The following is a 27,564-nucleotide window of genomic DNA, read 5'->3' on the forward strand; positions in this document are numbered from 1 at the left end:
TGTTTAAAAACCCATGTGTCCATAATTGTAACCCCACACCTAGGGAAAAAGTCGTGTGCTAGGAAAAGCAACAAATCCGTTAAAGGGAGAGGTTGGTTGAACTCCATGATACATTTTGGGGTTCTGAAAACGCCGCCCCAGAATAGTCACTTTTAACCTGACTGACCTGAATTTGCATTAAAAAAAAGTTGTTTGACACTTTCAATACGGGAAAACAAAAATTAACTTCCCCTGATTATACCAGGACAGTCACTTCACGAATGTAAATTACTTCAAATGAGGTAAGAAGTTAGTTAAGGACGGCTATCATTGGGGGCCAAGAAAAAATGACATCAGACCAGGCAGCTCCAGCAACAACACAGTGCACTGGGAAAGACATTGGTGTTCACATAGATAACATCACCATGACGGCACGATGGCGCAGTGCTTAGCACTGCTGCCTCACGGCACCGAGGACCCAGGTTCGATCCTGGCCCTGGTTCACTGACCGTGTGAAGTCTGCACATTCTCCCCATGTCTGCATGGGTCCCATCCCCATAACCCAAAGATGCCACTGGTCCACAGCAGACGCCATCTCCACAACAAGGACTCCTACATCAGACTCCTATTTATTGACTACAGCTCTGCCTTCAACACCATAATCCAGCCAAGCTCATATCAAAGCTTCAAAACCTAGGACATGGCTCCTCACTCTGCAACTGGATCCTCGACTTCCCGTCCCATAGACCACAATCAGTAAGGATAAACAACAATACCTCGTCCACGATAGTCCTCAATATAGGTTCCCCGCAATGCTGCGTACTTAGCCCCCTACTATACTCCCTATACACACAAGACTACGTGGCAAAATTTGGCTCCAACTCCATCTACAAGTTTGCTGGCAAACCGTAGTGGGTCGGATCTCAAACAACGATAAGTCAGATTACAGGAGGGAGATAGAGGACCTAGTGGAGTGGTGTAATGACAATAATCTCCCCCTCAATATCAGCCAAACTAAAGAGTTGGTCATAGACTTCAGGAAGCAAAGTATCGTACACACCCCTGTCTGTATCAACAGGGCCGAAGTGGAGATGATTAGCAGCTTCAAATTCCGAGGTGTGCCCATCACCAACAATCTGTCCTGGTCCACCCACTTCAACGCTACCATCAAGAAAGCACAACAGCACCTATACACTATAATTTCTCAGGAAACTAAGGAAATTCGGCTTGTCCACATTGACTCTTACCAACTTTTACAGATGCACCAGAGAAAACATCCTATCTGGCTGTATCACAGCCTGGTATGGCAACTACTTGGCCCAAGACTGCAAGGAACAAGTCGTGAACACAGCCCAGTCCATCACACGAATCTGCCTCCCATCCATTGATTCTGTCTACACCTCCCGCTGCCTTGGGAAAGTGGGCAGCATAATCAAAGACCCTCCCACCTGGCTTATTCAGTCTTCCAATTTCTTCCATTGGGCAGGAGATATAAAAGTCTGAGAACACGCACTAACAGATTCATAAACAGCTTCTTCCCTGCTGTAACTAGACTCCTAAAAGACCCTCTTATGGACTGATCTGATCTCTTCACACATCTTCTCCACAGAGTAGTACTACACTCATGTACGCTTCACCCGTGTCTGTATTTATATTGTGTATTTTATGTTTGTCCTATGTCTTTTATTTTCATAAACAGAATGATTAGCCTGAGCTGAATGCAGAACAATACTTTTCACTGTACCTCAGTACACGTGACAATAAACAAATTCAATCCAATCCAATTCCAAATCAAAAAAGTGTGCAGGGTGGGTTGGCCATGCTAAATTGCCTCCAAATTGGAAAAAAAATGAATTGGGTACTTCAAATAAAAAATAAAAAATTAAAATATCATCATGCCTGGTGATGACATGACCCTGAGCCTCCCATCCCAAACTAAAAAATCCATCAGAATCACCTGTGTTTGCGACTATAATGGTTTAATTTCAAGTGAAAACTATATGGAACAGCAACTGAATCCTGGCTCGTCACTGCCTTGTAGACTCCTGTATTTTGCAGAATTACTTCAGGTGGCTGACTCTTAATGATCCTTCCATCCCAACCCAAGAGTACTGGATATAAAGGCAACCAGTACCAAACAGTGGACAGGTCAGCTAAAAACTGGACTGCCTGCTTTAAAACCAGGCAAATAGCCATTCGAAAATTTCAATCGCCAGTAAAATTACTAAGCCTGTCGAGCAATATGAAATTTGTCCTGCCGCTCTCAGTTTCCCTTAAAAATCATTCTAAGACTTAACATTAAATTGTTTGCAATGTTAATCTTGTGAATACAAGAAGTAGTTTCATACTACTTAGTCAGCAGCTCCAATAATGCTGTATCATGGATATAGGATGGCAGAAGTTGAATGAGGTGAACTGTGGTCTTGTCTTCATTCAGCAATTTCTATCCTTTTAAAAGTAGTCTCCCGTGATGGTTTACCAAATAAATCTTTTTGAAGGATTACACCAAGTAAATCACTTCGACTTATGGGTTAACATCAGGGCATAATTTTCAGGGAGAGTGGGTACTCAGCACCTTATCCAAAATGGTGGAGGGATCATAGATCCAGAAGTCAGTCCTGCCTTTGTTTTCGACAGATCCTATTTTTGCCAGGAAGGGCGATGTCTCAGAGTTGCTTCCGGGGACGGTGGGCCGACTCCAGCATGTGCCTGCCCCCTGGAACAAAAACATTTGGGACTGTTTCTCCAGAGGCAGGTGTGCTGAGTCGGGAATTTTTCTTTTTTTTTCTTAAAATTTAGAGTACCCAGTTATTATTTTTTTCTAATTAAGGGACAATTTAGCGTGGCCAATCCACCTACCCTGCACATCTTTTGGTTGTGGGGGTGAAACCCACCCAGACACAGGGAGAAACTCCACACAGACAGTGGCCCCGGGTCCTCAGTGCCGTAGGCAGCAGTGCTAACCACTGTGCCCCCCCCCCCTCGAGTCGGGAATTTTTCTGACACTGCAAGCTCGTCTTGGGAGCGGAAATCCAAGCCCTGACTCTGTAACATGAGTATTCATCCTGATTCATTCAATTTGATAAAAGCACATTCAGCAGATACATTCTCATCATCACCAAGCCATTAACAAACACATGAATTGGAGAGAATCATCTTAATCTATTCATAATTCAGTTTTAGGGGTATTAACTAATAAACTCTTCACAAACTGCACCTTTTTCTTAATGATTTTCAACATGAGGTGATCTCGGCCCTGATTTGACAACATATGGGGCTTGTTCCCTGGCAACAGCAACTTTGGTTCTTCCAAAGTGTTACAAAAATGATTTTCTCCAAAACCTTGAAAACTAAAGATTTAACAAGGTTTGATGCCCAAATGTCACCTATATTTTGTTTGAACAAAGCCACATAAAGTTTTGAGGTTTTTTGCATGTAATATTGAAGAATAGGCAGAGAAACAGGTCTGCCAGTTTTATGAGCAATCCTATGGGGAGCCAAACTAGGTGGGATTGTGAAGTCTAAATGGGGCTATAGCCTTGTGGGTGCTGATTGTAAAACCCATGATTCTGTTGAGTGAATATATATGCACCAGGCATAACGGTGAAGATTTTATCATTTTAGAAATGATAGGTCTCAGAGGGGACCCACTATGTAGGAAAGAATTGCAGAATAATTGTGTTGAGATCCATGTCCAGCACAAAAAACAAATCATAAAACAAAATGGCGTTACAACCTTTCACTGCAGTTAGATAGCCCCGTAGTTCCCTCTGTAGTCGACTGCCTTCAGCCTGAAAAAAAGCACAAGAATAAAAAATCCTCCGGTCAGTGAGCAGTGTGTGGAAAGCATGCCAATTTAATACGATAATATACACTGTTCGCAAAGTGAAACTGAAAGGGATTCAGAAATTGTTCAAATAAATTGGATTGTTTGCCTGGCAAGTTACCAACAGATCACCAGTGATCATTTGCAAAATGGACTCTGCCACACCCCACCCTCAGAGAAGGTCAATAAAAATGGCAATACCAGGTATCTGTTTCAGATACAATCTCATGCAGGTGGACTCTCTAGACTAAAGTTAAAATGCAAGGAGGCTATCAAGACAAACACCGCAGGCTTAGATAGCTCACCTTGCTCAAGATGCTTTGTAATTAGTCACTCAAAAATAACATAATAAATCTCCAAACCAATTTTACAGATCCAGTGAAGGGTAGCTGAGGTGAATATCGAATAATGTTAATGACCTTGTGTTTCTGCTCTTCATTCCTACTCACCTCAACTGTCGCTGAACCCTCGTCAAACACCAAGGCCTATTTTTTTGTGGAGTTATGGAGACGCCACGGATATTCTATTACAACCTCCTGGACTAGTGCACGGTCAATTCCAGCCCAACTTGACCCGGAGTCACAACGCAATTGAAATTAATAAATAATTCTTAGGAAAACACCCAAAGTCTTTGGCCCTTGGCTGCCCAATAACTCGACACAAGGTTTGTAAAATTTAAATACAATTAACTTTATTAACAGCAAGAACTATGATTAAATATGCAGCAGATTCAATAGGTTAACTATTTTCCAATTCTTAACCCCCCTCCACTTAAACTTGTTCCATCTTCTACACACACACACAAGACAGATAAACAGAGGGGAAAAGGGCAGTGAAAAATAATAAGCAAAAGGGATAAAAGCCTTTGTTTCGGATGGTTGTTTTCTCGCACACCTTTCTTCATTTCAGGCTTTCAGTTCAAGATTTCTGTTTCCAGTCTGTAATGGTTTTCACTGTAGATTCATTCAGGTGTCTGCAGTTTCAGAAATGCAGCAGCTATACAGCTTTTCTGAAGAAAACAAGAGTGAAAGAGAGAGCAGCCCCTTTCCTCTGAGCATCCAAGTCTCAACTGTCTTTCCTTGGATCTCTGAAAAATCATCCTGCATGGGCAGGATCCAATCATCGGCTGTTACTGAGCAGAATACAGCCTTCTGACCCATTCATTGGCCACCAGCCAGCCAATTGAACCGAGTCCCACCAATCTCTTAGATGGCAAAAAGTCTACGTTCTGCAATCCGAAAGCAGGCACAGCGTTCTCTTTTATCGCTATCTAGAAATCTGGTTCCCATTTCTGTCAGATCCATTTTTCACTGTTAGGCAATAGGGGGAAGGCTGTGACTCACACATAAGGGAAACCTAACTCAGCAGGGTCATTTGAACAGATTGCTAAGTTCAGATTGGACTCCAGTGTAGGAGTTAGATTTTAGAGTAATCATAAAACCTCTGTGGGGTGCAGAAGGTCTGTAGGAGTATCAAGCTGTGAAGCCCTATAAATCACCAGCCCTTTAAAATAAAAGAAACCAACCTGCCGATATCAAAGAGAGGTGAAATGAATCCTCAGGTTGTGAAGTTACTTAAATCCCCAGCTCTTTAAACATTATATCAGAAATAAGCTGCCTGTGTTAGTGAAAGTTTAAAATAATCTGATTTGGCAGTTACAGTAGCTGTTAGTTGACATTACCCTCAGGGCTATCATTATGTTAATTTTAATGTTTGGCTACTTTCTATAGCCATAACTATCCCAGCGGGGGTCCGAGGTACAGTTTCATAGCACAAAGGATTCTTGGGCGGAATTTTCCCATATTTATTCAGAGTGCCAGGCTCTAACTGAAAAGAAACGTGCAGCTCTTCAGCTGCACAGCTGAGTTTTTTGTCTAGATTTTCAGGCACTCCAAGGAAACAAATGAGTGGCTGTATGTGATCATTCCAGCAGAGGCCAGGCTAACTGAAATAAAGCTTTATTCTTAAACAGAACCAAACCTGAAACCATGGTATACAAAGCTAGCGTCCCAGGCCAGAACCATCTGGAATCCCAGTCCGTGTCTATGACTCAGAATTTAAAGTTCTACTAGCGAACCTCTCCCTGCTCAAAACGGGAACTCGTCATCCATGAGCCCCATGGGGAAATCAATCAATGATTCCCCGTGGTCTTCTTGAGGGCCATAACATCACTCCCGCCTCATGTCCGTTTCATCCCCGTCGCTCCCACAATGCCTTTCAGCGGTCGGCCTCGGGTCCGTGGCAGGTGGAACCTGATCGGGGGGGTGGGGGTGGGGGGGGGGGGGGGGGTATGAAGTGCACAGGCGACCTTAGCTTCCTCAAGGAGTGCCTGAGGATCACCAATGCAGGTTCAACCTCAGTACTGGGACTGGAGGCAGACCAGTTTCTCCAGCCTCCATATCAAACCCTGAGTCTTCACTGCTATTCGCCCACCAGGGTGATGCTTCAGGGAATATTCATCGGCTGCCAGTAACAAGTAACATTGGATCTGGGATGATACAATGAGGGGGGAGGCGGGGGGGGGTCACTTTATTATCTTTGAAAAGGCCCAGCCAGTTTGCCAGCCATAGACATACTGGTGGAATTCCCTTCCACCAAAAATAACAGACAAACCCTCCTTCTCACTTTGTGAGTAGCGTGGAGGGCCCTGGATTTGTGGGCAATGGGTCTTTCTATGCCATTTCCCCCATGATGTGAGAGACTGCTCCTGCTACATAAGGGGAGCCATCGTATGCTGATATTAGTTACTTTGTGGAATCATAGTGGGCCAGTATATTCAACAACAGCAGCTGCCATTTTACTTTTGCAAAGACTTCATCATGCTTATTGTCACGTGTACCGAGGTACAGTAAAAGGTATTGTTCTGCGTACAGTCCAGACAGATCGTTCTATACGTGAAAAGCATAGAAAATACAATAAATACACAATGTAAATACATAGACACAGACATAGGATGAAGCATACGGAGTGTAGTACTACTCAGTAGAGAAGATGTGTGGAGAGTCAATTCAGTCCATAAGAGGGTCATTCAGGAGTCTGGTAACAGGGGGAAGAGGCTGTTTTTAAATATGTTAGTGTGTGTTCTCAGACTTTTGTATCCCCTGCCCGGTGGAAGAGGTTGGAAGAGAGAATAACCCGGGTGGGGTGTCTTTGATTAAGCTGCCCGCTTTCCCAAGGCAACGGGAGGTGTAGACAGAGTTTTTTGGATGGGAAGCGGGTTTGCGTGATGGACCGGGCTGTATTCACAACTCGGTGTCGTTTCTTACGGTCTTGGGCCAAGCAGTTGCCCTACCAGGCTGTGAAACAGCCAGATAGGATGCTTTCAATGGTGCATCTGTAAAAATTGGTAAGAGTCAATGTGGACATGCCGAATTTCCTCAGTTTCATTAGAAAGTATAGGCACTGTGGTGCTTCCTTGGTCATGGTGTCGATGTGGGTGGACCAGGACAGATTGTTGGTGATGTGTGCAGTAAGGAATTTGAAGCTGTCAACCATCTCCTCCTCGGTACCATTGATACAGACAAGGGTGTGTATGATACTTTGCTTCCTGAAGTCAAGAACAGCTCTTTAGTTTTGCTGACATTGAGCGAGAGAATGTTGTCATTACACCACGCTGCTAGTCATGCCTTGCATGTCTTACCTCCTCTCTCTCAACAGCACCGGTGCTCATTTCCCGATTTTTAAAACCACAAGTGAACCTTGCCATCGATAATTCTCCCCAGTGGTGGCAGAGCATCGTGGAGGCCCCGGAGAATACCGTGTCAGGCCCGTCAATGATATGCCAACGGCATTCCTTGTACGTGCGGAGTAGAACACATTGACGCCGCTGTCGAGGCACAGGCGCATGGCATTCTGGTGTGCGCCCAGCACCGGCCCCAATTTTGGCGTCACGACCAATTCTACGCGCAATTGGGTTTTTCCGATTTCGGTGTCGGCCGATGGAGAATCCCACACATTATCTCTGAAGAGCAACTTATGCTGCACGGTGGGCTGCACAGACCAAATTCAAAGAGAGCTGTGCAAAGGCCATCTGCATTTCATAACCCAGGCATGCCAATAAGAGTCAACATCTCTTTAAGACAAAGGGGCCAACAATCTTCCTTTCAATTCTTAAAGGTTGAGACATCCAACAATCTTGGAACCCAGACGAGGGATACACACCCTTTGTCACAGACAGCGTGAAGAAGTGGGAGTTATGTGACATGGTTTGTGGAGCCAGTAATATTACCTTGCTGTACTGGAAAGTTGTAGTCTCCCGTTTTACCATCTAACTGGTAGCCTCACAGACAAGGAGCTCTGACCCCCATTGGAGACCTGGTCCCATCTACACTGTCTCTCCTGGAAAGCTTGTACCATTGCCTACAAGACATCTCTGCATGCATATTCCATCACGTGAAGTCGACACCACCATGGAAAAATGAATTATTCAGCATCGGTTTTCAGCTTACCCACCTCCATGAAGGAATACTTTATTGCGCTTTGATTCTGGACTCTGGAACCCAAATGAATTCTTTGCGATCTCCGCATTGTAAATCCTTCTTTTCTCTATCCCTCTTTTACTGTATGAATGTAAAGAAAGCAATGTTGCGATCCTCTTCTTGCAATTTATGTATGTGCAAATAAAGTACCCTTTGAGTTAATCCTATCTCAAGTTTGCTATGGCTTATTACTGGAAATTGGATCACACCAAAACTGAATAGTTGGCAAGTACATCACTGCTTAAAAAGGGGGAATGAAATCGAAACAACTTTTTGTTTAGGGGCAGGTGGTGAGAAATGAAGTAGTGCGATTTAAATTAACCCCCTTCTGTCCTTAACAACTGTCTTTCATGTGGCATTATGAATATGTGGCATAATGAATATAAGTATGTTTTTATTAAGTGATTAAATACTTGGGAGGTTTAAAAGTTTTGAATGGGCTTTCATGTATTAGAGTGTTGCTTTAATTCAGTGAAATCTGTAAATATATTTATAACTGTATTTTATTTCATCTTAACGTGACTCCTGAGATCTGCCTATAATGGATACTGAAATGTTGAGTGTAAGGGGAAAGAGTTGTGGGTGGGCTGGCACGAGTTGGCAAGAGGGGTTATATGGAGCCATGGGGGATGGCTGGGGGGCATGTGTTGGCATGGAAGATATTTTTTGAAATATATTCTTTCATGGGGATATGGGTACATTGGCAAGACAATTTGTTGCCTATCACTCATTTCCCTTGAACTCAGTGGCTTGCTGGATCATTTCAGAGGAAAGTTTTTTGAAATTTCTTTTATAAATTTAGAGTACCCAATTATTTTGTTTTCCAATTAAGGCGCAATTTAGCATGGCCAATCTACCTAACCTACACATCTTTGGGTTGTGGGGGGGAAACCCACGCACACAAGGGAAGAATGTGCAAACTCCACACAGACAGTGACCCAGAGCCGGGATCGAACCCAGGTCCTCAGCGCCGTAGTCCCAGTGCTAATCACTGTGCCACTATGCCGTTCATTTTTCAAAGGAAAGTTAAGAGTCAACCACATTACCAGTCTTTCTCGGATAGTGGGGCATCCCTTCCATCCAGCTGAAGAGTCGGCGGAGAACACACTCTACCAATGCAGCCATTTAACACTCTAACAAGAGTTAATTGGCTGGAGGTGGGTTTCCGCCCCACCCTCGGGAGGAAGTTTGCTCAGAGAGCAATTGGCTAAATCTGATTGGTCAACAGCTCTCTAGGCCAGACTGGGGTTGCAAGCAGTTTGGATGGTAATGCCTGGCGACCCACTATCCCAAACTAAACTTCAAAGATATTTGAGTGTAAAATGTTGTGGAACATTCTGAGATCATGAAAGTGTTGCAAAAATGCAAGACTTCTATTCAGTCCACCCTTACTACTATTATTTCTATTACTATTTGTAAGGGATGTGTTAATTCTGTCCACTGTGAGGATACTTGCCAGCCTTCCAGGGCCAGGATGTTGACTGGGACATAAAGCGCCAGGTGTTCAAACTCAGGCGTTCTCATGCCAAGCTCTGCTTGTTATCCAACTATTTGCAACATCTTGCTGACTTTCCCAGCCACTTATCTCTTCCAGACTGGTTTATTCCACTGTATAACTGAGAGGCCCTTCTGCTAGTTCGCTGGACTTCACCTCGGACCTGAGACACGACAGGTGCCAGGAGTCGAATCTCGAACGTCCCACGGTCCCCGACGAGCGAGAGATTCTTGTGTTGTTTTCTTATCTTATACTTTGCTTATATTATATTCTTATATCATATTATTCTTATCAATAAAGTAGAGTAAATTAACTTATTGTCGTTGTTCTCTCAATTACATTGTGTCTGAAATATAAAGATCCCTTGGAGTAATCCAAGACATATTTGACGTAGTCAGAGAGGATTCAGTAGCAATGTTGAACAGAAAGAGACAGACACTCAAGGAGCTTGAACCTGAGACCTATCGTGTTCCAGGATGCAATGCGGCGGACTGGGGTTCTGGCTCAATAACTAATATGTTGATGTAGGCCGGTGCCCATGAGAGGGAAGCACTGTCCTTGGAGGTAGAACAACAACAGCTAACGTTAGCAGAGGTCGTGAAGGCAGCTCAGGAAAGAGCGGATCAGCGGTAGCGAGGTGATAGACTTGTAGATCTGTGACCATGACTCCCTAACTCTCTTTATGACGTGATCGGCGTCGGGTGAACCGGGTGGTTAGAAATACTATTAAGGAGTAGAAATTAGTGGGAAATCCTTGAGAGATATTAAACGTGTCTTAGAATTGAAAATACTGCGCAAACAGATCCCGACAAGAGAAATATGAGATTATTGTCTGGTCAAGGTCAGGGTGTAGTTTGGCAGTGATTCAATTTGGACTCTTCAAAAAACATTACATAGAACATAGTGCAGAAGGAGGCCATTCGGCCCATCGAGTCTGCACATGGGAAATGTTAAGATTTCTTTATGTGAAGATAAAATTGGAGCACAGAAGTTAACTATTTCAGCAGACAACTGATTTTTAAATTGCCCAGAAACATGTGTCTGAATTACGCAATATAAAGTTTAAATGTTGATTTATAGGAACTCAGTGATGGCAGTTTTTCTGGCCAGAGCCATGATTCCAGGATATTTTTGATCAATATGTGGGAATTTTAATCCGGATACAAATTCACACGTGTACGGGTGCGATAATTAAAATTAATGGGATTTATTGGAATTTGGAATATTTGAAATGTTTATAGCCAGTCGTGTATTGGATTGATCTCGAGTTAAAACTTCTTGTCAGGTTCAAAAAAAGAATTATTCCTAACACAACTGACACATGAAGAAAGACGGAAAAATTCCGAGATTGGAGTGTAAAGTGGTGATTGTTAAAGAAAACGAGTCCAACAAAGCGAGGTGGTGACGTAATGACGTTCAGTTGAAAACTTTCACTCCGCCCCTTTTCCAAATTAGCAGAGAATTAACCCTTGCCTGTTAACAGCTGAAGGTGTATATTTATTTTTACAGGAATTGGGAATTACAAATTTTAAGTTTGATGCAGACAGAAAAAGTAATTTAGCAATTTACCTTACAAAGATGTAACTTAAGACAAAGAACAAGTAATCACAATGTTACTGCCTGGAATCAAATGGAAATGTTTGATTTCCGTTTTAAACATGAAGATATTTTATTGGACTGCAGGATTTATCCAGGGCTCATGGTTGGGATAAGATTAAGTAACTGAGGGAAGACAATTGAGACAGGAAATCAAAACAGGAAATGGGAATTGGAATATGGGGTGAAATTCAATGGAATATTTCAGTCTGGCATTAATATGAAGGGGAAAGTCTAGAGGAGGCTAGTAAATTGATAAACGTTCTCTTGGTAATGCTTGTGTCCTTGTCTATGCTTATTTAAGAGAACAAAGCCTGATACTCTGGCCACCACCCAAGGCACGAGACCATATGTGGAGAGATGAGCAACAACCTTGAGATCTTTTGATAAGATCACAAACGGTCCCCGAATGTGTGGTATGACATTGTTTTCTGTGAAAACTGTGTGCATGTGCAGATGAATTACGTGTGAAGTGACTAATAGGCAGGTTTGCTACTATGCATTGAAGAGCAGGCCCCATGCATGAACACTACTTGACAAATAGCATGGCCGGAAATGGTCAATGGGGCCAAAAGAGTGAAATAACATCACTTTTTTAAAAATTTAAAAATAAATTTAGAGTACCCAATTCATTTTTCCAATTAAGGGGCAATTTAGTAAGTCAATTAAGGGGCAATTTAGCGTGTTCAATCCACCTACCTTGCGCATCTTTGGGTTGTGGGGGCGAAACCCACGCAAACACGGGAGAATGTGCAAACTCCACACGGACAGTGACCCAGAGCTGGGATCGAACCTGGGACCTCGGCGCCGTGAGGCTGCAGTGCTACCACTGTGCCACCGTGCTGCCCTGTGAAATAACATCATTAAGTGATTAAGGCATTGACACATATTCCATAGAGATACTGATTTTGAAATAGTTGGGATAGAATCAAGTACACTGATAGCTGTTGAAATGAGCACAATTGGAGTGACAGGGTAAATTATTTGGATAAGAACATATAAGAGCCTGGTAGCAAATAAACCTGATGAGGAATATCCACAAAATGGATACAGACAATTTGGAGAGCTGGATAATATTTTAAGTCCATGCACAATGTTATTTTGACTGATATTTGAATGGGATGTTTTGCAAATGTCAGAGAGAAAGGAGTATCAATCCAATTATGCAGAGATCACATTCAAGTTACCATAGATTATGGAATAAACAGGAATTGAAAACAAAAACAAAGAAGTGAATTTTCTCTCTGCACAGATCATCCCACTCAAGGGCTAGAGAAAGAAAGTGACCAAGAATAATAATGAGATAAGGGGTGGAAGAGTAAGAACTGTGAAAACTGGAACTGTATTGTATGTTATTCAAGTTGAAATTACATTTATTTTAGTTTAGTTAACACATATTCAATATGATTTTATAGCCAATTTCCGATCAATAGCTCATCCCATGATCCAGTCTCCACATCACACTCAAAATTGACAAGGGAGAAAGAACATATGGCCTTAACGCAGTGATGTGAGATGTCATGGTTGAACAATTACTGATACAAACTATCAGTGCAAATGTTCCCTCACTGCACGAGATAGATTTCTTGCTCAGCTTGTTCCCTTTTATAGGGCCAGATAGCTCAAAAGGGATCACTAATTTGGCAAAACACATTAGAAGTGAGGTTGAAAAAACTCAAACAACCCGAGCCTGACACTCTTTGGAGTTGGGCTATGGAGTGGTTGGGGTCCTTAGGAAGCCTCAATGGGTGCAAGGCGTGGTCATGTTCTCTGTACTTATTTTTGCTACATACATCTTGTATTTCTGACAACCAAATGTATCTGTAAAAGGATGTCAAGGGGCACTGAAACAGCAACACCTTTACAGGATATGAGAGGCTCTTACTATTAACACTTTACCACTAATCTTTATTTTTACTAACTCTAAATGCTTGTAACCATTTTTTGAGAAGTACCCATTCCTGTCTTGAAGGTTGTTCCTGAACAAAGGGACAACAGGGAATGCTCCCAAATATCCTGGGGGTGAAATGTAAGGGATGGGTTAACTCTGTCCATTGTGAGAATATTTGGCAGCCTTCCACGGCCAGTATGTTGACTGGGACATAAAGCGCAAGGTGTTCAAACTCAGGCATTCTCATGCCAAGCTATTCTTGTTATCCAACTATTTGCAACACCTTGCTGACTTTCCCAGCCGCTTATCTCTTCTAGACTGGTTTATTCCACTATCTAACCGAGAGGCCCTTCTGTTTGTTCACTGGACTTCACCTCGGTCCTGAGTCGCGACAGGTGCCAGGAGCCGAATCTCGAAGCCGCCGTCGATACCGGAGTCCCAGACGAGCGAGAGATTCTTGTGTTGTATTCTTATCTTATAATATTCTTATATTATATTCTTATGTCATATTATTCTTATCAATAAAGGTCATTGTTTTCTTAATTACATTGTGTCCGAATCACAAAGAACCCTTGGAGTAATCCAAGACATTAGTCAATCTCTCTTCAAAGGTTTCACGGTGATCTGCAATAAACCCTTCATCTCACCTTGCAAAATAGAAAATGACTGTTGTTGAAGTGCTCTGCCCTGATTATTGAGTAGAGAATTGGAATCATTTATTACCATTCACTAATCTGTTCAGTAGCCGGAGATGAAATGCTCCATTGCTATTTGCAAATGTGTACAAGAGTCTGAAATGGAGCATTCTGCTCTTGTTAGCCAGCTAACCAATCAGATGAATCAACGTGGAGCATTCCACCACCATAAATCACTCCATTCACCGTTCCAAAAGAAATGGCTTGCAGCAGGGTGGCCGGGTTTGTCTGTTAGTGGAGGTTAATAATAATAATAATAATAATTTTTATTATTGTCACAAGTAGGCTTACATTAACACTGCAATGAAGTTACTGAGAAAATCCCCTAGTCGCAACATTCTGGCGCCTGTTCGGGTACACGGAGGGAGAATTCAGAATGTCCAATTCACCTAACAGCACGTTTTTCGGGATTTGTGGGAGGAAACCGGAGCACCCGGAGGAAACCCACGCAGACACGGGGAGAACGTGCAGACTCCGCACAGACAGTGACCCAAGCTGGGAATTGAACCTGGGACCCTGGCGCTGTGGAGCAACAGTGCTAACCACTGTGCTACCGTGCCGCCCCGGTTGGGCATGTGGCCCAGAAATAGAGACATGGGACAGCTGGTACTACGTCAGTTTTAAAATATGATGATGTTGTCTGAAACTAAGTTCTTGCTCAATGGAATGATTCATATTCAGGAAAACAAATCTGACCTATAATCACATCTCCCGATGGTGAAACCGTAATAGACACAAGGATGGGTGCAACATTTCTGACGTATGAAGAAATCAAGAACCTCCTGAGGAATAATGAAAGGTTAAAATAAAGGGGGAAAATCGTCATTGCATCCACTTCTAGCATGTACTGTGAAAATGTGCACTCCTGGTCTATCACAAAGTTATCTGTATTTTGCCATTGTGGCGTTATATCATGATCTAACTCTGAATAGCTATGTGGTACATTGTAAGGGAAGTGCTGTTGCATTAATTTAGAATCTGAATTCTATTCAGGCTTTGGAACTCAATCTCAAAGTGCAGGCTGCAGATCAAGCTGGAAGCAGCAGCGGGTTGCTTTCCTAAATATATTAATAGCATTCTTTAAGGTTGGAGAGAGAAATAGTCCACACTATACAGAATGAGTAAGTACTGTTACTTCTAGATTTACATACTACTGAATAAATAGTCAAATAATTTCAATCCCCATAGACTATCCCCAACAATGGGGCTAATTTTTCAACTGTTTGCGGGCAGTGAGGAATCTTGGCTGCCTCAAGTCAATACTGCAAGAGCATAAGTACGTTATGTTTAGGAAGTACTTTATGCATAGGAACCACAGGCGCAGCAAATGTGATTTTCAAGTATGTGGTGCCAGCACGTAAGGTTTGAAGGCAACTGCTCTCATTTGAGAAAATTATCACAGATGTGTGGCACTTACCCCTCCAACCTTACCCCTCCAACTATTGCAGCGATAACAGAAAGGTGCACAGCCACAAGACGCCACACTATATTGCGGGAGTCTTCTTGGGCAGAATGCACAACAAGGCTCCAACCATTCCTGCGTCTACAATCGAGAGAACCAGAGATCAGCAGCACAAGGTGATATATTTCACTGCTTTGCGACTACATCATGGATCAGCCACAGTGCCCAGCAATTTGATGCTGTTATTTATGCTGTACTGAATATCGATCACTAACAAGATCTACGTCAACACAGTGGAAAAATATACTGTGGATTATTTTTCAAAAAGGACAAATACCCTGACCCAAAGTGCCACAATTAAGACTAAATTGTTATTTTGCAGAACTCCCAGATCATTTCAGCATTAAGGTAGATGCTGCCACTCATCTCAGTTCAACCCACAGTAAAGTAGGTGTATATCACAGTTCTTTGGAAGATTATACTGCCAGGCACTAACAAAAGAATGCAAAAACACAAAGAGATAGGAGCAGGAGGAGACCATTCTGTCCATTCAGCCTTCTCCACAGTGCAATATGATCCTGGCTGATCTTGAGTTTCAACTCAGCTTTCCTGCCCACTCCCCATATCCCTGGATTCCCTGAGCGACCAAATACTTGTTTATCTCAGCATTAAACATAATCGATGTTGGAGAACAGCCTCTGGGCTAGAGAATTCCAAAGGTTCACACAAACATTTGAGTCAAAAAAATTATCCTCATCCCAGTCCAAATGATTGGCCCCTTATCCTGAAACAGAACCCGCTTGTTCTGGGTTCCCCAGCTCCGAGACAAAACCTCTCGCTGTCTACCCTGTCAAGCCCCTTCATAAATTTTCAATGAGATCATCTCTCACTTCTCTATACTCTAGAGAGTATAGGCACAATTTACTCAGCCTCTCATCATAGGACAACTTTTTCATTCAAGGGACCAATCTAGTGAACCTTCGCTGTAATGCTAGTGTATCTTATCTTAAATATGAAGATCAAAACCGAACATCACTCCAACTGTGGTCGCACCGAAGCCCCGTACAACTGTAGCAAGATTTCTTTATTCTTGTACTCTAATCCCCTTGCAATAAATGCCAACATGCCATTTGCTTGTTTAATTGCATCTTGTACCTACATGTCAATTCCCCAGGCGCGATTTAATGCCCAACAAACAGAGTGTCATATAGCAGGGTGTTTCTCTGCACCTGCAGCATCGGGAACCACCCCGCTATCAGACGGGACACTTAATTTTTTGGCCTTGGTTGGGAAAGCCCCACTGTGGCCGCACTTATCTAACTTCCTGCACTGACGAGTCACCCTGAACTCTTGACCCGCAACTCGGACTCCCCAGCAGAGCCCCCAACTTCCCAACTTACCTCATATGGGGGGGTCCTTGAGCCCCCCTCACTCCACCACATAACTGTAGTGCACTTTCAGGGACGGACCCTGGCATGGGTACTGCCAAGGTTCCCTGGTGGCACTGCCAAGGTGCCAGCAAGAGTGCCAGGGTACCACCCTACCATGAGCCCGACCACCCTGGGGCCTTCGATGGCCTGGGAGACCTCCCCAGGTGCCATTCCACCTGGTCCACGTTGATGTGGACCTGTGCCAAATGACGCCATGGCGAAGTCTACCAGATGTGGGCGTTTGTTCCGGGCCCAGGGAGAATCCGACGCCGACATATTTAAATTAGCCTAATGGCTCACTTAAATATGTAAATCTGGATCTCACCCCATCACAAGGTCTCGTTAGATCTCGATTTAACGGCCTTGTCACGTCACAGAGTCGGGCACGACGAGGCCGTTCAAGCATGCATGTGTTTCATGCATGAATACACCCAGGTCTCTCTGAACATCAACTTTTACAAGTTTCACATATTTTAATAAACATTCTGTTTTGCTATTCTTACCACCAAAGATTACACTCATTCTGCCACTTTGTTGCCTACGCACTGAATCTGCCTCTTTGTGTCCTCTTCACAACTTGCATTCCCAGCTAGCTTTGTATCATCAGAAAACTTAAAATCAATACTCCCTTTGATTAAGTTATTAATATAGCACAGTTCCTTGCGGCACTCAACTCGTCACAGCCTGCCAACTTGTAAATGCCCCATTTATCTCTGCTCTGGCTTCCTGTCGATTAACCAATCTTCTGAATATGCCCCCCAACACCCTGAGCTCTTAACTTGTGCATTAACTTTTTGTATGGTACATTATGGAATGCCTTTTGAAAATCCAAGTATACCACATCTACTGGTTCCCCAGCACTCGACTAATTACATCCTCAAAATTTGCCAAACACGATTTCCCTTTCATAAAACCATGTTCACTTATTCTAATAATACAATGCTTTTATAAATGCATTGTTAATACCCCTTTAATAATAGATTCCAGCCATTCACAATTACTGGTGCATGGCCTACAGTTCTTGTGTTCTCTCTCCCTTCTTTCCTGAATATAGTCTTACATTTGCTAACTTCTAATCTACTGGGACCATTCCAGAATCTAGGTAATTTTGGTAAATCATAGCCAATGCATCCACTATCTCTGCAACTATCTCTTTTGGAACCCTAGGATGTAAGCCATCAGGTCCTGGGGATTTCTCCGATTTTAGTCCCTTGTGTTTCTCCAGTATTTTTGTCTGCTTATATTAATTACCTTAATCTCTTCACTCTTATTTTCCTGAGGTGACCCTCTATTTCTGGTGTGTAACTTGGGCCTTCTACTGTGAAGACAGACAGAAAATATTTGCTCAACGTCTCACATTTCTTCATTCCCCATGATAATTTATCCTGTCTCTGTTGCAAGGTGACCAAACATTACTCTAGCTACTCTCTTCATTTTTACAGACTTGTAAAATCTCTCACAATCTGTTTTTATATTCTGTCTTTGCCCTTTTAAAAAAAATCAATTTTAGGTGGCCCTTTGCTGATTTGAGAGTGCTTTGGGAAGGATATGTTGAACACTTCAAATTCCACTTGATATTTTTGTTATATAACTAAGAAGTACTAATCATACCCTTTCAGGGTATGTTGATTCAAAATAAGGAGGAATAACCATTTCCTACAGTCACAGCTCCATTTCCAACTGGTGAACAAAAAAGCTTCCCGAAACAGTCGGGGCAATATCTTGTGGCAACAATGGAAATCTCGGCCATTGGCCGGAGAGCTGGTGGGACCCCTGTATCACCTCTTTTCGTGAAGGTCCAACACATCTTATGCTGCTCAGGCACTTTACAGGCCAGCAGCAGACCTTCCCCAGGATCAAGGACCCCAGGGGCAGAGATCTGTCCTATCGAGAGTTATTGGCCAATCAGAGGTTGGCAGCTCTTCTGTACTCAGCAGCACCATCCAAGAGCCTGTGGTTTCTTCCAGTACTACAGCCACCCAAGCCCTAGGATCGAAGAGGGACCAAGGCAGGGGTGAGCGTTGGCAGGGGTGAGATCGTGGGATGGGGTGAGGGAGGAGCGAAATGGCTGGGGGGTTAACAGTGAGGGCAGAAGGCTGTATCTTAGTGCCCCCCACCTCCCTTTCCCAATGTCTGGTGCTTCAATCTGACTCCAAGTGCCTTTGAATTAGGGTACCCATGGCAGCCTGCAAGCAAACAAGCCAGGGTTTGCTCGTCGTACTCCCTGCTGGGGGAGTCCCTTGCCTGCTGCTTGATTAATACCAGGAGTGGTGGGATGAGGCCCTCAACTGGGCACTAAATGCTCACTTAAAGGTCTCAATTGGCTGCAGCACAGTATGGCTGTCCGTGGGCCTTCCTAACATGGACTTTATCAGAGTGGAGGCGGGAAATAGATGACAGAAGGGGAAACCTCTGGAGGGAGAAAATCAAAAATCTTAGCACTTTCTCTGCAAGATTCTCTATTGATATTTGTAAAAAATTATACGCTGTGTGTGCCCGATCTTCCAACATGTACTCACTCTCTGCATACAAGGTTTCTCGAGGGAGTGCGTGGTCGGAAAATTACACCTTTGGGTATTTTGGTATCAGGTGCTTGATGTTATTTTTGGCATCACAAACTGGTTGCATATTTATGGAACAGAGGTGTTTTTATTTTGTTAAGTATCCTCATTGAAAGAGGATTTGAATATGTGCTGTCAGTGACTCGTTCCCAAGAGCCCCTTGAAGCTCCTCCAATATCAAAGAGCTTTCATTGAAAAAATCTATTCTGCTTTCAGTTTAAAAAAGGGAAATAGATCATTCTTACTGTCCCCTTGACCACTGACCACATAACCAGCCAAAGTATAGTAAAATAAACAAACGTAATCTCAATCACATTGTGATCCTTGAAGGATCCCAGTCAGACTGAAGGGCAAATCTCTGCTCACCTCATTGTTACAGTCAATGCAGCAAAAATTAAAGTCTCCTTACATGATTGCACAGATGGCTGTAATGGCCTGTCTGCAGACTCCAAAACTTCTGACACATTATGGCTGCAAACGTTCAGGTAGCTATTGTGGAACTATTAATCTATGTTAGAGCAGGTATTCATCCACTTTCCTGTCCTGCCGAGATGAACCACATTTTCTGATCTATTCGTCGTGTCGATAGCGAAAATGACCTTGGTGTCCTTTTCATAAAAAGGGTTCATCACAGTCACCAGCCTGCACTAATATCGCAAATGGCATCCTTAATTAGTAGTGAAGATTTCATGCAGAGTGCAATTAAGACAGAACTTCACACTGTTTAGGAATTTGGTCTAGGACTACCTGTGATTGTAAGTTGAGCTGGCAGAGGTGTCACCTTAACTTGCCCCTCACCGTCACTTGTTTCAGCTTGATGTAGAGGATGGCTGAAGCCCAGGTAATGAAGGGAGCGTAGAAACTATGCCCCTGGCCTTGCCTAGTGTTACTGAAACATCTACAAATAACCTCAATAAATAAACCGTGAGACAAAAAGCTGATTGTATTCAGACAAGAATAAACTTGGGACAGCCTAAGCCAATTGGATGCTGCCTTGCCCAAAGTTTGGAAGTTTCACTCAGTTTGGAACATGGATCCGAAAGGATGAAAAGCAGTTGGTTTGGAGATACAGATGACTAAGGAAAGAGAGCAGCTACACATGGGGTGAGTGGCTGCACAAAACAGAGTTCAATGGCAAAAATGTTAGAAGACATAGGATGCGATTTAACAATAAAACAAAGTCCGTTATGGGCGGGATTAGTGGAGTCGGTCCCAGTGATCCCCTCCCCCCCTCTCCCCGAGGTCGCACTTTAGGGTTATTTCCTGCACTGAGAAGCTCCAGCGAGCGGAGCTCTTCAGTGCAGGCTGAGATTAGGGTGCCATTCTTAAATGGCACCTCGATCTCTCGACCCCCAACATGACCCTCGGACCCCCCAACACCGAACTCTCCTGTTGGTGGGGGAGGGGGCCGTCTGAGCACCCCACACCCTACCACATACCGGTAGGGCACCCCAGGTCCGATCCCCTGCACCGGCAATATGCCAGCTTGGCATCTTGGCACTGCCAGCTTGGCACCTGTGGTGAATGTATTATGCCAATAATCCACCATTGTATTGGTATCTGTGCTGTTGCCCTTGTATTTGTATCTGTGCTATGCTGTTGGCCTTGTGGTATCCTCGTATGGGCCATTGTATGGCATTATCCATAGGGGAACATGTTGGGGCCTGTATAGGCTCCGCCCATGGCTCCTCCCCTTGAAGGGAGGTATAAAGAGCAGTTGACCTGTAGGTGGTTCTCAGTATTGGATCAGTCGCAGGCAGGCACTGTTCTAAGTTGATTAAAGCCAGTTTACTGCTACTCTCGTTTTGAGTGAATTGATGGTCGTATCAGCGCCTAGGCACTCCCCCCGCCAGGCTGGCAGTGCCAAGGTGCCCAGGTGACACCAGCAGTGCCAGACTTCCAACCTGGCCAGAGGCTCACCACCCGGGGGCCTCCGATCACCTGGGAGATCCCCTCCACCGCCTCCCAGTGCCATTTTGCCTCATCCTAGTTTGTCTCCGGCTGGGGTCTCCGCGGCGAGGCCGCTAGATGCAGATGTCGGTTAGATCCAGCGACAGCATAGCTAAGTGAGCTTTTAAGCTCTTTTAACTATGCAAGTCTGGGTCCTGCCCATTGCGAGGCGTAACGACTCCCGAGATCTACTGACTGCGTCCAGTCCTGATTCTGGCGGGACGTGGTCAGTAAATCGTGCCCACAAGGCCAATTCATAATTTGGGCATGCTGGGTCTGGGTGAGTGTCATAACACCTTGCGAGGCCTGGAGTGTTTTGAACTCCCAGGTGAACTTCCCAAGAATCACCAGTGGGTCAGCGGGTATATAAGGTCCTGAATAGTCTTAACAAGGTGGACGTGGACAGGATGTTTCCTCTTGTGGGTGATTCCAGAACTAGGGGGCTATGTTTTGAAGTTAGAAGATGCCTTTTTAGAACAGAGATGGGGAGACATTTTGTTCTCTGAAACCTCTTTGCCTCAGTGGAGACGGGATCATCGAGAATTGTTAAGGCAGAGGTAGATAGATTCTTGTTCAGTAAGGGACTCAAAGGATATTGGGGGTAGTTGGGAGCATAGAACCTGAAACACAAACACGTCAGCCATGATTTTGTTGAATGGTGGAGCAGGCTCGAGGGGCCGAATGACCTATTTCTGCTCTTATATTATATGGTTGAACCTGTCATGCCACCTTCAAATATTTGTGTACATATGTCACCCCAGGTGACTCTCTTTCAAATTGTATTGTTTAGTTCATATTGGTGGTTCTCGTTCTTCCCACCAAAATGGCCTACTTATACTCCTATTTTGTATGTTCGGCTGGGACTTCTGCTTGCAAGAGGCTGTCATTGAGGATGCGGGGCGGCGGTGGGGGGGGGGGTTGGCTGGTACAATCGCAGCCCAGGAAAGAGGGAAATGCTGATGCAGCCAGTGAATGGTCTACGGTTTCCTTCCTTATGCGGCACAGAAGAAAAATTAGCCCACAGAGGAAAAAAAAAAACCTTGCAGTATTTTTCCTGGCCCAATCCTGTTTAATTCATGGGTTTGCTGTTACTGTTTGGGACTTTGGAGATTGGAAGTCAAAATTGTTCCCTATGTATGTCACAGGACCTCGAATTTTACATCTTGCCGAATCCTTTGGTGCCTGCAACTAAGACCTCTGACATGTCTTGGAAACCAGGAGTCAAAATGACAATGGAAGGGTCAGTGCTTGGCCCCAATTTTAATTCTGATGGGGCTTGGCGGGTTAGGATTGGGCCTTTATTCTGTACATGCTGGACTATGACTGAATGATGATGATGGTCTTGACTCGTTTCCCCGAGTCAAGGAAAGGTGTATGGTACAGGCAGAATAAAAGAGAAAAAGAAAATAACTTGGAAAAAGGAGCGTATAATAAAACATAAATACTACCAATACTTTGCAAGCTTCATTTGTACCAGATGTGGTTGAAATGCACTTCATCATTCATATAAACCCTTGCAACACCGCAAGTTTCATTGGTTAATCATTATTTATAGTTTGCTTTCTTTCAGCCACAAATGATTTTTGAAAGCTTTGTTTCACTTCATTCCAAACAAGATGTTCATCAAGTACAGCATATCAATATACTTCTGCACAAGTGATGGATGTGTACATTCATACAACTTAGTGATTATGTGCTACAGTTTAACTTTCATCGAACAGTCATCACTCAATGGTCTAATGGTCACTACCTTAATTGGACGTGGTCTCTTCTGATCAATTTACACCTATAATGCTGGAGTGTTTGTTGATATGATCAATGAGTAATAGACTAGAAAATATTGCAGAATTTCAGAATAAATGGCCTATATTTACTTACCATTGTTGGCACATAACCTACAGCTTCCAATCATAACAAATATAAAATTGCACTGATATTAATGGAAGTTCCATGTGCTAAATTACTAAGTGATAGAAATTGACTTTTCTAGTCAGGTATAACCATGAGAGTAAGGGAAGATGATAGAGGTTTAATTGAGAACTCATTAAGAATAATTAACTATAATCATATTAAGCATTACTTCAGTGCAACAATAGCTGGGAATCCATTAAGGGTTAATCCAGATCATACACTTTAATTTCACATTAGCAAGTTGCTTGAGACTACAAGGACAGTGACGTCAACTAGCTAAAAGGCCCCATTGTATGGTTAAAAACTGTGTGGCTGTCCAGTACGAGTAGTCCCGTTTCTATAATAACAGCCAGTCTGGGGCTGATAATTTCTTAACAAAAACTGTTTTCTCTAATTAAATTGGCAAGCGATGGAATGGGAAATTGTCACCAATATATTTAAATACATATAATCTCTTAAATTGATGGACAGACAGTTTGGCCGAATTGAGTGAATTATAAATTAGTTAAAGCCAATCAGAAGTAAAAAAAAAGGCCAGACCTTAAGATAATAATCTCCTTAAGAATCACTTACCAGGATGGAAAAACCCATTCCGGAATCACCCTATCTATATTTCTGAAACCTATTTTTTTGCTGCTTGCTTTTGCTAATCGCCATCTTTCTTTTGTTTAAATCACTTAGTTATGTTATCTTGTGTATTATGATTTGAAGAATTACCACGATCTGTAATTGAATGAAAACTCAACTACTGTATCGCTAAAGACAATCAATCTGACTAGCTTGCTGCAGGGCTTGTCGGAACTTCCTAACTGTTGTATTGAAAATAAGGTTACCAGTGGCACAGCTGACAAATAAAGTACAAGTAGACTTTGCCAAAAAGCACAGACTTGACCTCTGTTATTTGGAAACTGAGAAGGGATAACGGATATCCAGGGTTCCGAATAGACACAGAGATCCATCACTAAGGTACATTTTTTTGCACCTCCACAGCTATTCCATTTCACGATATACTACCAGTAACATAATGAGCCATATTCTGGGTGAGAGAAATTAATGTCCCTCATCAGTTGTGGCTCGCCAGCACCACTCCTCACTGAGCTGGCTAATTCACGAAGGACATATCTGACAGAATTGTCCTGTGGCGGGAGGTGAGAGACTCAACACAGGGGAAAAAACCTACTAAGCCTCTAACGTACGTGTCGCAGATGCATCTGTACATGACTATCGACAGGAGTAACCAGCGTGCAGTCCTTCTGGAGACAAAGTCTCATCTTCACATTGAGGACACGCTCCATCTTGTGTGGCATCAACATTGTGTATGAATAGATTCAGAACAGATCTAGAAGCTCAAAACTGGCCATCAGTAGCAGCAGAATTGTGTTCAACCACAATCTGCAATCTCATGGCCCAGCATATCCCACATTCTACCATTTCTTTCAATCCAGGGGACAAAACCTAGTTCAATAAGGAGTGCAAACAGAACTGATGTTGCTCCACAGACCTACATGCAGGTTAAACAGTAAAAACAGCATAGTAGAGACAGGGCTAAGCAATCCCATAACTGGCGGGTCAGATCTAAGCTCTACAAGTCCTGCCACATCCAGTTGTGAATGGTGCTGAAAAATTGGACAATTAACTGGAGGAAGAGGCTCGACAATCAACCCCATCCTCAAAGATGGTGGAACCCAGTAAATCAGGCAAAAGACAAGACTGAAGCAATTGCAACCACCTTCAGCCAGAAGTGCCGCGTGGATGATTCATCTCGGCTTCCTCCCGGGGTTTCCAGCATTCCAAATGCCAGTCTTCAGCCAATTCAATTCACTCCTCATAATATCAAGAAATTTCAATTCACCGAATATAGCATGGACCCTGACAACATCACAACTGTAGTAGTGAAGTGCTCCAGAACTATCCATGCCTCTAGCCAAGCTGTTCCAGTACAGCCATCCCTAAAAGCCTGGGACTGAACTCTCCGATCGCCACAATCTTTTTCCCAGGGCCTATTTCCAGTCCCAGAAATGCACATGAATGAGTTTTGGTGGTAAATGGCCAATCAGATTGTGTAAATGTCACAATGTGGGCTGTGGAAGATTGCTGAACTTCTGGCACAGTTAGTCATATGGGAATATGATGTTGGGGTGCCAAAGGACACCGTGCTCAAAGAAAGAGCAGGGTTGAGTACTAAATATTACTGAACTGTGTTCAGGAGAATTTAGCACTTTTTTGGCTAAATGAAGGAGGAGTTGGTGTGTGATTAAGTTGACTAAGTGGCAGTGAGGGGCATTTAGGCAATAGTGATCATAGTATCAAAAGGTTTAGGTTAGGTTTAGAAAAGGGCAAAGAGTAATCTAGAGTTAAAATGTTTAATTGGAGGATGGGCCAATTTTCCTGGGTTGAGAACAAACCTGTCCAACATAAATTTGAATCAAAAATTGGCAGACAAAACTGCAATCAGACAGTGGGTAGCATTTAAAGAGGAGATAGTTGGGGTAAGGTTGAGGTGATTCCCATGAAAGTTGGAAGGTAGGGCATGCAAAACCAGAGTTCCAGGAATAATGATGGAAATAAAGAGTAAGATGAAGTAGAAAAAGTTGCACAAGATCGATGTCAAGCTGATAATACAAGTGAGAACCAGACTGAATATAGGAAGCTCAGAGGTGCAATGAAATATGAAATAACAGTCAAGACGACTATGTGAAAAAACTGGTGACTAACATGAAAGGGAATGTAAAAGTCTCCTCTCGGCATACAAATAAAGAGTAGCAGGAGGAGGGGTGGAGCTGATTCAGGACTAAAAAGGGGATCCATGCATTGAGGCAAAGGGCATGGCCGAGATACTATATGAATACTTTATGCAAGTCACCTAGACCAGATGGGATACATTCAAGGATACGGTGTAAATTGTGGACCGACTGTCCGTGATTTTCCAATTCACCTGAGATATGGGAGTGATGCAAGAGGACTGGAGAATTGAAAATGTTGCACCTATTCAAAAAAGAGCATTACGATAAACCCAGCAACTGCAAGTTGGTCAGTTTAATCTTGGTGGTAGTTATGTATTTTGAATTGATAATCTGGGAGGAAATGATTAATTAAGGAAAGCCGAGCAGCACGGTGGCGCAGTGGTTAGCACTGCAGCCTCACAGCGCCGAGGTCCCAGGTTCGATTCCGGCTCTGCGTCACTGTCCGTGTGGAGTTTGCACATTCTCCCCGTGTTTATAGAATTTACAGTGCAGAATGAGGCCATTCGGCCCATCGAGTCTGCACCGGCTCTTGGAAAGAGCACCCGACCCAAGGTCAACACCTCCACCCTATCCCCATAACCCAGCAACCCCACCCAACACTAAGGGCAACTGTGGACACTAAGGGCAATTTATCATGGCCAATCCACCTATCCTGCACATCTTTGGACTGTGGGAGGAAACCGGAGCACCCGGAGGAAACCCACGCACACACGGGGAGGATGTGCAGACTCCGCACAGACAATGACCCAAGCCGGAATCGAACCTGGGACCCTGGAGCTGTGAAGCAATTGTGCTATCCACAATGCTACCGTGCTGCCCTTGTTTGCGTGGCTTTCGCCCCCACAACACAAAGATGTGCAGGTAGGTGGATTGACCATGCTAAATTGCCCCTTAATTGGAAAAATGAATTGGGTACTCTAAATATATATATTTTTTAATTAAGGAAAGCCAGCATGGATTTGTTAAAGGCAAATCGTGTTTTTTAAAATATTTTGTATTCTCCTCCTTTTTCACATTTTCTCCCAAATTTACACCCACCAACAATAAACAATAATCAGTAACAAATATGTCAATCCCCATATCAAAAACAACGATCCTATCCTCCCACCAAACCCCAAACATTAGCCCGCATGTTCACATAAACAAATGACAAAAAGGAATTAGGGATTACCCATAGTCGCCATTAACACACACAGCCCCCCTCCCTCCAACCCTCCCACCCACCCACCCCAACTAATGTTCGATGTTATCCAGTTCTTGAAAGTGCATAATGAATAACGCCCATGAATTGTAGAACCCCTCCATCCTTCCCCGCAGTTCAAACTTGACCTTCTCAAGAGTCAGGAATTCCAACAGGTCCCCCTCGCCACGGCACAGGGTGGAGAGGCTGCTCTCCAACCTATCAGGATCCGCCTTCGGGCGATCAACGAGGCGAATGCTACAACATCTGCCTCCGCTCCCATTTCCAACCCTGGCTGGTCCGACACCCCGAATATGGCCTCCCGGGGGCCCGGGTCCAGTTTCACGTGCACCACTTTAGAAATTACCCTAAAAACCTCCTTCCAGTAATCCTCTAGCTTTGGGCAGCACCAAATTAGCGCCCCCC

At 43.6% G+C, this 27,564-nt stretch overlaps 1 protein-coding gene across 5 annotated transcripts in view; it reads right to left on the minus strand.

The window, feature by feature from the left end:
- amph (amphiphysin) overlaps nt 1-27,564 on the minus strand; it is a 452,493-nt gene that overhangs the window by 272,635 nt on the left and 152,294 nt on the right. For all 5 annotated transcript variants that reach the window (XM_072467226.1, XM_072467225.1, XM_072467224.1 and 2 more), the window contains exon 3: nt 3,716-3,770. In XM_072467226.1, the coding sequence (XP_072323327.1) occupies nt 3,716-3,770 (55 nt within the window). The remainder of the gene's footprint in view (nt 1-3,715; nt 3,771-27,564) is intronic.

The sequence above is a fragment of the Scyliorhinus torazame genome, chromosome 11 (assembly GCF_047496885.1).
Source record: "Scyliorhinus torazame isolate Kashiwa2021f chromosome 11, sScyTor2.1, whole genome shotgun sequence".
In the NCBI taxonomy this organism is placed as follows: Eukaryota; Metazoa; Chordata; class Chondrichthyes; order Carcharhiniformes; family Scyliorhinidae; genus Scyliorhinus; species Scyliorhinus torazame.